This window comes from Balaenoptera ricei, chromosome 4 (assembly GCF_028023285.1).
Source record: "Balaenoptera ricei isolate mBalRic1 chromosome 4, mBalRic1.hap2, whole genome shotgun sequence".
NCBI classification, from domain to species: domain Eukaryota; kingdom Metazoa; phylum Chordata; class Mammalia; order Artiodactyla; family Balaenopteridae; genus Balaenoptera; species Balaenoptera ricei.
Genome location: NC_082642.1, coordinates 116,789,027 through 116,798,958, shown reverse-complemented (window position 1 = coordinate 116,798,958; position 9,932 = coordinate 116,789,027). Strand labels below are relative to the sequence as shown.

General features: G+C 39.9%; 1 protein-coding gene across 2 annotated transcripts in view; it reads left to right on the top strand.

Moving 5' to 3' along the window:
• The first annotated feature begins 1,417 nt into the window (after positions 1 to 1,417).
• The window catches only part of EPHA6 (EPH receptor A6), an 853,164-nt gene continuing 844,649 nt past the window's right edge, over positions 1,418 to 9,932 (top strand). For both annotated transcript variants that reach the window (XM_059921344.1, XM_059921343.1), the window contains exon 1: positions 1,418 to 1,796. In XM_059921344.1, the coding sequence (XP_059777327.1) occupies positions 1,418 to 1,796 (379 nt within the window). The remainder of the gene's footprint in view (positions 1,797 to 9,932) is intronic.

Here is a 9,932-nt window from a genome sequence, read left to right as displayed (position 1 = left end):
TAGCCTGAGCGCATTCCTCCTTCCGCGTGATGAGCCTCTTCCACCTGCGAGCAGCGGAGGCATTTTTGTTGTCGACTAACCCCCTCTAGCGCCGAACTGACAGCATCCGAGCGGCGGCTGTCAGGAGGGCAGAGCGCGGGGCTTGGCGGAGTTCAGCTGCGCTGGCAGCTCGGGCCCTGCCCTATAGGCCCGCCTAGGCCGCGGGGCGAGAGCGTGAGGGCCAAGCGCGCTGAGACCCCACCCTGTTAGCACCTCTGTTGCCCGCCCCCCACTCCCAACCTTGGGGGGCGAGGGCCGCGTAGTCCCACCAGGCAGCGGGCCGCCGCCGCTTCCCACCGACCCGAGCGCTGGGAGGGAGTGGGCGCCGCGAGGGGGCGGCTTGAGGGTGCGCGGAGAGAGCTGTTCGCTCGCAGGCACTCGGCGCCGCTGTGGATGTGGCCACGCACCGCTCAGCCCGTGGGTTCTCTGGGCGCGAGGTCCGACGCCGCCACGCTGCAGGCGCTCCGGGCCCCCGGAATCCCAGCGCCCACTGCTGCGACAATGCTCGTGACCTCCACTGAGAAGTCACGGCCGCACGGCGACGAGAAGACCTCAGTGAGCCCTGGTGCCAGGCACCCGTCCCTTTCCAGCCTGATGTGACTCTCCTCTGCTGCTTGCCCTCTTCCTTCCCTCTCCTAGGACTAGCAAGCGGAGGCGGCCGCAAAGCTGAGGCTCTCGCCCTACTGGGCAAGTTTGGGCGATCCGCACTGAGGAGTGGTCAGACTGGTCCGCCTCCGCCAAGCTCATCCCGGACCCGGCGCCCTTGCCCACAGCACTCGCCCCCCTCTGGCGGCAGAAATGTAGAGAAGTCGGGGGTAGCCGTGTTGGGAGCTGACAAGCCCTAAAACGCTGGACGCTGCTGCCGCGAAATGGGGAGCAAAGTGCTTGGGGGACTAAGTGCGGCCTCAGAGATGCCCGGGAAGCGGTTGTCGAGGCCAAAGCGCGGCGCAGACGCGGCCGAGCTGGAAGTGTCTGCTCTGCGGGTCGCTGCCGTCGCCACCTAGGCGAGGGGCTGAGGGCGCAGCTCGGTAGCTCGCTCGGACAGCTCGTGGCCCCGCGGAGCCTCTTCAGTCGTTCGGCTCGCGCCGCACCGGCCGGAGGAAAGTTCTCGCGGCGCCCGTCCGCTTCACAGCTGCTGTGCCCTCCCTGCTTTTGGCTCTGCAAGTGTCCACTTCAGTCCGGAGAGGCGCTCGGACCGTCAGAGCTGCAGGAGCTGCCCACCGCACCTGGTCCTCGTCCCTCCCCCGCTTCCGGCCGTGAGGCGCCCTCCCCCGCCCCTTCGTTCCCCTCCCCCAAACTACAGCCCGAGCTAGCTCCTGCGCGCACGCTCTCCCGGGCCCAAGGGAATAGTCCTCGCGCGAGCGGGACACGGTGGTGGATGCAATTCCGCTCGCCTACAGCCGCCAGGAGCTCCCTGGCGCCTCAGGCAGCGTCCTCCTCCGAAGCAGCTGCGCCTGCCCCTGGGCAGCCTGGACCTTCGTGCCCTGCCCCCGGGGCCTCGCGCAGGGGGCTCCCCGGGACACCCCTTGTGGGCCGGGTGGAGGAGGAAGAGGAGGAGGAAGAAGACGTGGACCGGGACCCGTACCCTACGCGGAACACCTGGCTGCGCTGCTGCCACTTCTCTTTAAGGGGAAGAAGAGAGCCGGGGAGAGCCATGGGGGGCAGCGAAGTCCGGGAATTTCTTTTGCAATTTGGTTTCTTCTTGCCTCTGCTGACAGCTTGGCCGGGCGACTGCAGTCACGTCTCCAACAACCAAGGTAAGGGACGGGGCGGAGAACCGAGAGGGGGCAGGAGGAGGCGGGTGCTCTGAGGACCGGTGCATTGGTCGCCTCCTGCAGGTAACTTCGTCCCGGGGTAGGCTTCTCCGGGCTCTCTACACGGGGGGTAGAGGATGTCCCCTCCGCAGAGCGCCCTGTCCACATCGGCCGGGGCCGGCGACCTCACGAACTCCAGTCCCTTCTGCTTCCAAATGCCTTTAAACGGATGCGTGAGCATCCGCAGCAGTTGGGTCCCAGCCCTGGCGGCCACGGGACCGCTCCCCGCTGCGCGGTCTGCGCTGCAGGTCAGGCTCCGTGGCACAGGCTTAATGGAGACTTCTGGCTCTCTGCGGTCGCTCACAGCACGGTAACGTGTAGGTATCTCCCACATGCCTTCAAGAAAGCAGATCTCTCTCGCTGTAGCCTCTGGCCAAATACCAGCCTTTTGCCTTCGGTAAACTAAGCCGCCCTCGCCCAGCTGCAACCCCTTTACCCCATCCAGACCGAACGTAGACTTGTTGGAAATTATTCCGAATTATTTCTAGCCCAGATGCCCGAAGGGGCCGGGGGATAAGTATTAGGTGTGAATTAACAAGTTGTGAATATCCTGTTTATAAAGTCAGGTAAAGTGGTGAAGTGAAGATGAATAGTGTGTGAAAAGTGAAAGTGAGGTTTACTGAATGGAAAGCACTGAGAATTTTTGAACATTTTCTTGCCTTCTATCCAACAATCTTTATGAGACATATCTCATCGGATTTCTGCTATGAATATTTAAGGATCTATAAAAAATATCACCTGCATAATCTAAATCCTCCTAGACTAAGAGATGAACAACCGTAAAAGTTTTCCAGCATGTACCTGGCTTGATGCTCTCACTGGCACTGTGATGACTACCAGTGTTACCTGTTATGTCACACTTTTACAAATACTTCAAATATAAAACTTCAGTTATAGTTACCATTCAACATATAAGGCTTCGAAATAATTTGCAGATATATAAATGGAGGTCAGATGACATGAAAGTGTGCACTGTTTTTGCGAGGGTGAGAAGGTTGAGAGAGAAGGCAAAACAACACAGTCTTTTTTGTTATCAACATGTATGACCAATTTGTTAGAATTATTCAGAATCAATATTCAGTTGTTCTCATTTATACAACTGGTACTTTTGACATGTTTTTCTAATTTTCTCTTTTTTTTTTTTTGACCTGCCAAATTGCAATCACAAATGCATATGTCAATTTGAAAATCCTACACAACCATCATGCCTGTGAGGATGTATCATATGAGAACCACCTATAGTGCCATACTCTCCTATGGCGGTGTATACCTTCACACACATCCCTTATTTGTTTTCAAGGAATATTGACATTAAATATCAAAGGGGTAGTTACTTAATCTACCTCTGAAAATAGAAGATTGTTAAAAATAACATGTAATTATTTGACCTTTTTATTGAAAGGAGAGAGGAAATTTTTAATAATTGGAAGATCAGACATTTATGTTGTACCAAATGTGTCTAGGGCTACTAAAGAGATGTATACTTTGAAGTCAGGTTTACTAGAGATATTTTAACGGTTATTTCCTTGCAATCATTTCCCTAAATCAACATATTTTTTCATTAAGTGCTGGTAACCATCCAAGGCCCTGAGGATACCAACATAAATAAAACACATGTTAGACTCTTCACATGACTAAAGTGCCATTCTACCAAAATGTGTCAAATGTTAAAATATGACCTTTCAGATAGTCATATTAAATTTAAGGACATAGAGGAGTTGTTTGTTAACCTCTTGCAGTAATTTTTACTTATCTATTTTAATGACTTTCTCATACTTTTAAAAGACATTTTACCTAAAATGTTTACCAATTATATGTAATTTATGTGTGTTTTTATAAGTTAGCTTAACAGTGTTAGTATTACTCAGTTTACCCAACAATTAAATAAGATAACTAAAGGTAAGTCTCCTAAAACTCTTAATTTGAACTTGTACTAACATGCTAAAAACACAGGCTATGCATTACACTTGGCTAATATAGTGCCTAAAGGCTAAGTTGGGTAAAATTTAGGGAAGTTCTTCAACAGAAGATTATAGAGAAAATATGCTCAGGTTTTTTTCATCAGACACAAATGATTCCTTTTAAAATGCTTTTTACAGCCTAAAGTCATAGTGATTAGAAATTATGCCTTATAATACTTTGAGATAATTTTTGAATACTGAAATCATCATGCTAATAGTTAATAAAATGTGAAACTTCAAAATGTTATTTTTATGAACACTTGGGGGATATTTTCTTATTTGTAGCTTCATAAATAGATGACATGAATCAACATATCTTACCAATTTGTAAACATTGAAAACATGAGGTATTACAGAATTATTATAGTATGTATACAATATAGAAATATTACTATAAAATATAAATCAGATTTTTTATACACATAGTAATAAACATCAGTAATATGATGAATAGTTAATTTTAAGGATATCATATTCATTTTCCTAGTAACTTTTCATCATAAGAGCTATGGAATTCATGTTTTATCTTTAAAATTTGTTATGGAGGGTAAAATTTCATTTTTATTTAATTTGCCTGCTCATTAAGGATAGTCACAAAGTAAACTTTTTAATGTTATTTATCTATTTTTACCAAATCATATAAAATCTTTCATGGTTGAATGAAGGAATCACCCTCTTCCCATTTCCTAGTTTTCCATACATACGTAGGCATAGTAAAACGATCAAAAAAGTGAACTACCTCATTTTTAACCTGGTGCTTAAGATGGTGCTAAGAGTAACTTGAGTACAGGAAGCATCTCTTCTCTTGTTTTTTTAACTGCTGTGAAGCTCTGCACTATAAAGACAAAATAAATCAGTTTGACTCTCTCTTCCTGTTACCCAAACCTCCTTGAATCCATCAGAAAGTAGAGTTGCTTCCTAGATCACTTCATCTGATTAAGTAAGTGAAAGCGTGATTTGTACTCAGATTTCTCTTATTCCATTAGTTTTCCCTCTATTTAAAACCATAGTATTTATTTCGTGTTGGTAATTTTTATGTAAAAATAACAGATTTTACCCTCTTAATATATGTAAACTTTTATTTCCGTACTAGTAGGATACTTAGGAGAATATAAAATACAATCTTGTTTCATATGTAAGTAACCAGGTGTATCAATAACAGTGGTTAGTAGCCACCAGGGATCCATTAATTCAGAGATTACTCTGCTTTAGTCTAAGAGTTGATGCATCTCTCAGGGTGTGACTCATGTTTCCAAAAATAATCAATACTCAAATAATATATTAAATCAAAATATGGTTTGAATATGAGAGTCTACTGAGCTCATTTTACTACCAAGATTGTGTGAATTGATCTTTCTCCTCCACCCAGGAAGTTCAGTGACAAATGAAATAAACAAGGAAAACAGTAGTCTGAGTCATTAGTTTCACTGAATTTATTAATTTTAATGAATTGAGTGTAAAATACACTAAGTTGTGTGTAAATACAGGTGAACATAGCTGAGCAGAAAACTATCTGCTTAATAAAATTCATAGCCCCAAATTAGTTGAACTTCCATAAGTATTGTTCACAAACTATAAGACTGTTGTTCTAATGTTTATTGAAGGGGAGGAATTGAAATATTTTCGGAAAGGTCAAGAGTGAACTTTACTGAAAATATTTAACGTTGTGTTAAATAAGGAAAACTGAATGATTTATAAAGAACATTTCTAAAAGACCTTTTATTTATATAAAATTATTTTCAAGGATAAATTATTTATAGTTGTAAAGGTGCAGATTGTAATCACATGTTTTCTTATTTACCATAAGTATAAAAACAACCTAGAATGTAATTTTATTATACATTTACAAATTGAAATAAGCCATTGTGTAATTAGTCATTATGATTAGTGTTTAAAATAGAAATATAAAATGTCATTGATATGCATTGATCATCTAAATGTTTTTTTGCTCTGGGTTTGGGATAACACTATATCTAAAAATTTTTTCTTACACAAAAATTATACAGTGTTCTTTAAGGATCTCTTCTTCAAACTAGGAATAACATGAATAAAGCAGGTTTTTTTTTTGTTGTTTCTTTTTTTTTTAAATTATTTATTTATTTATTTATGGCTGTGTTGGGTCTTCGTTTCTGTGCGAGGGCTTTCTCTAGTTGTGGCAAGTGGGGGCCACTCTTCATCGCGGTGCGCAGGCCTCTCGCTATGGCGGCCTCTCTTGTTGCGGAGCACAGGCTCCAGACGCACAGGCTCAGTAATTGTGGCTTACGGGCCCAGTTGCTCCGTGGCATGTGGGATCTTCCCAGACCAGGGCTCGAACCCGTGTCCCCTGCATTAGCAGGCAGATTCTCAACCACTGCGCCACCAGGGAAGCCCAATAAAGCAGTTTTAATTGCGATTTCCCCAAGGGGAAAATATATATCTAAAATTAGTGGTTAAATAACATCTTTTTACATTTTTAATATTTTCAACTTTTCTAATAAGGAATTTGTATGACTTTTATGTTACAAAATTAAATATTGAGAAAAATACTAGAGTTGAAATTCCCTTCTTCACTGATCGCTGCTGGTATAAATAACTTAAGTGCAAAAGGCATCATAGATTTCTGGTATTTCCTTCTACCAATCCTCTTTCCCTATGACAAGCACCATATCTCAATCTTTCTCTTTCATTCTTCTCTTTTCACACACATGAGTACTTCTGACTATATATTTCATTTGTCTTAAATGGCGAGAGAACAGATCTTATTTTACAGTTTACATAGTCAACCTAACCCCAAAAGTAATAGAAGTTTCTTCATTGTGTTCTTCACTCAACATTTCTTGGGAGTATAAATATGGTGGAGATCAGTACATATAGTTAAGTAATGAAAACGGATTGACTTTGTTCAGTGTACTTTGCCAATCATGTAATCAAACTAAATTTGTACAGAAGGATTAAATTGTTTATACATCCACAGTGTTATTTTTAAATAAAAATTGTATATATTATATCATACATATAAAAATTGTGCAACATAATTTAATATACTACATCTATAGTGTTCTGATCAACTTTCAATTTCATTAGACTGGCATTAGTTCTTTAAAAAATGGAAATTATATTACCTCTACTTTTGCCTTATTTTATTGAGTACTGTGTTTTCGAGTTTAATATTTAGATGATGAAGAGAAAAAGAATAAGTAAGGCAGACTTTATAAATGCCCTCATGGAATTTATTTTCTAGTAAGGGAGACTGACAAAAAATTATTTAAGTAAATGAAACTATATGCTGTGCAGGAAAGAATACAGGCACTGAGCAAATAAAAGGAGAGACCTGCTATTTTAAATGTGATGGTTGGAAAGGCCTATCTAGGAGGTGACATGTAAGTCACATTCTCAAGGATGAGAAAGAGCTAATTGTACAGAATGGGAAGAAGTGCATTCTAGGTAAAGGGAATTGCCTGGTCGGTGACCTTGAAGGGAAATGAGCTTGACACATTTGAAGAAATAAGTCCAGTGTGACTGGACCTTACTGAGCAAGGAAGAGATTTAGCACAAAGTAAGGTTTGAAAGATAGTGAGGAACCAGATACCACAGAGAAGAAAACAAGCCATGGAAAGGAACTGGGTTTTAATATTATCCTAGGTAAAATGGGAAGCTTTTGAGAGATTTTAACCATTTTTCATTTTAAGAGCATTATGGCTAGTGAGCAAAGCGATGATTGGAAGATGGCAAGAATAGAATTAGGAGTCTGTTGCAGTTACATGGGGGGTGGGATATGGTGGCCTGGCTAGAGTGGTGGTAGTGAGATGGGGAGAAAAGATGGATTTGAGATACATTTTGGAGTTAGGATTATGGGTTCATCTTATCATTACAGAAAAATAAATGTAGATATTCAACATTTATATCACTTTTTTTTTCCAAAGGGCTGAAAAAATTTTCCATTACTCCCCGTAAAAATGACCTTGCTTATAATAATTGATAATTGACAGAGGATAGGAAGGGTGGGGTGAGGCCCACTTTCCACTCTATTCAGCTCAAACTATGATTTAAAATATAATCTTAACAGTTTTACTATTTCAAACCATTGTCAAACCATTGTACATAACATTGTACACTCATATTGGATCAACAAATGAAATTTTTTAATGCATTTTTGACATGATAACTTTCCATATATAGTTGTTTTTTGTGGATAATGGCACACATGGGTGGAGACATCTTCACAAAGCAACATGGTAATCCAACAGAGTCTATTAAAATATAGAGCAATATTTGGAAGTTTGGTTTATGCACCAATTTTGTTCATCTTTGTTATGATCAGATTACTGTTACTGAAAACAAAAATGTAAGTGATACTAGATATCAAACAAGCGTGTTTCACATATTTTCTATTAGTCTTCTTTTATCTCTGTATTTTCTTTCAATGAAGAGAAACAAATACACGTTCAGAAAGCCTATAAGAGATCCAAAAAAATGAGATCTTAAGATGAGGGAAGAAACTATTAGGCTCTCCACTAAACAACAGTAAATTGCATATAATTTAAAAAATTTCCCTGACCAGTTATTATTCATTACAGTGAGTTGCATTATAATAATAATATATGAAATGTAATCATTAAATAGAAGCATAAAAATTCCTAACTTAGTCGTATATACTTTGTATATATTTAGAAAATTCATACTCTGGAAATGCTTCATTTAAACATTTCTAAATATTCTTAAATATACATATTCAAACATAGTAAACCTTATATTTTACTTTAATGCTTAGTATGTTCTGGAGAATACTATTGGTATTTTATAGTGATTTCCTTTCAGTAAACATTGACTTCTTATAGGATATACAATTTTGTTTTTCAATGATAAATATTCTAGAACTGAGTGAAAACATTCGTTCTTCAAACAGATATTTATCAGAGGCCTACTATTTGATAGGCAGTGTACTTACCATATATAAGAATTCAAGGAGAACTTTCCCTCCTAGAATATATGATCCAGTGAAGGGTTTCCAGTCTCTTTCCAAGTCTGGCAGGAAAATTTTCTGTTTTCTTAAAATTAGATCCAAAATTAATTAGAAAAACTTCAAAAACACATTTGTTATATGGTAACATGTAACAAGTACTGTTGCTCAATTCTCATAATATATTTATGTACCATTTATTTGAAAGTAATTTCTATTATTTCATTACAGTTTATCTCAAAGTTAAGAAAATAAGTCACTCAACAGTCACATATTAAAAATCTCCCTGTGTCAGGCATTATGCTAGGTTCTAAGTCTACAACAGTGATTATCATACAATCTCTGTTCCTTAGAAAATCAGTCTTCTCTGTTGATGTTACATATCCTTGAGTAATTGATATTTACTCTACTTGATGATTTTTATGAGATGAAGAATTTTACAGTAAATGAGATCATGAGGGAGAGAAGGAAGGGGCTAAAGTAATACTACTAACACTTTCATGTGGTTTATTTGTAAAATTGCTTCACAAGGATCTTCTAATATTAGTTTTATGTGGGCATATATTCTATTTAATTACATGAAAAGTAAACATAAATATGCATTTAAAAACACAACCATGCATAGAAAATATAAATATTTCACATCTGTAATGGCTTTCCATGGACTGACAGGTAGAGGGAGATTTTGTTTGAAGGATGTTAGACAAGCTTTTTATGGTGTATTTATTTAAGGTGGGTTTATTATTAAAAACTATGGTTAATGGTGAAGAAGCTAGTTTCCAGTTTCAGGTAGCAGCAAGCATACCTTTTAATTAAGCTTTGGAGTGGGAACTGGGATGAAAGTGTGTATTTTCAGTTCATGTACTGAAAAATAGATTCAGCTACTTTCCCAGGATACTGCTGTGTCCTCTAGCTGTTGGCCTGTTTGATGATCTGAACTTGCTGGATATAAATGAAAAATCACCCCTCTTCCTTCTATTTCATTTTATAACTTCAGTTGTAAAGTTGTACTTAACTTTTTGATCATAGGAGATATAACATCTCCTTAGAAACTGAATGTTCAGGAGGTAGAATTAGTTATGTATTATTCTTATAATGTTAGGTATCTGTGGATATATGGGATATTTATGTACGTAATTTATTTACTTATGTTAACTTACTAATAACATAACAGTAGAA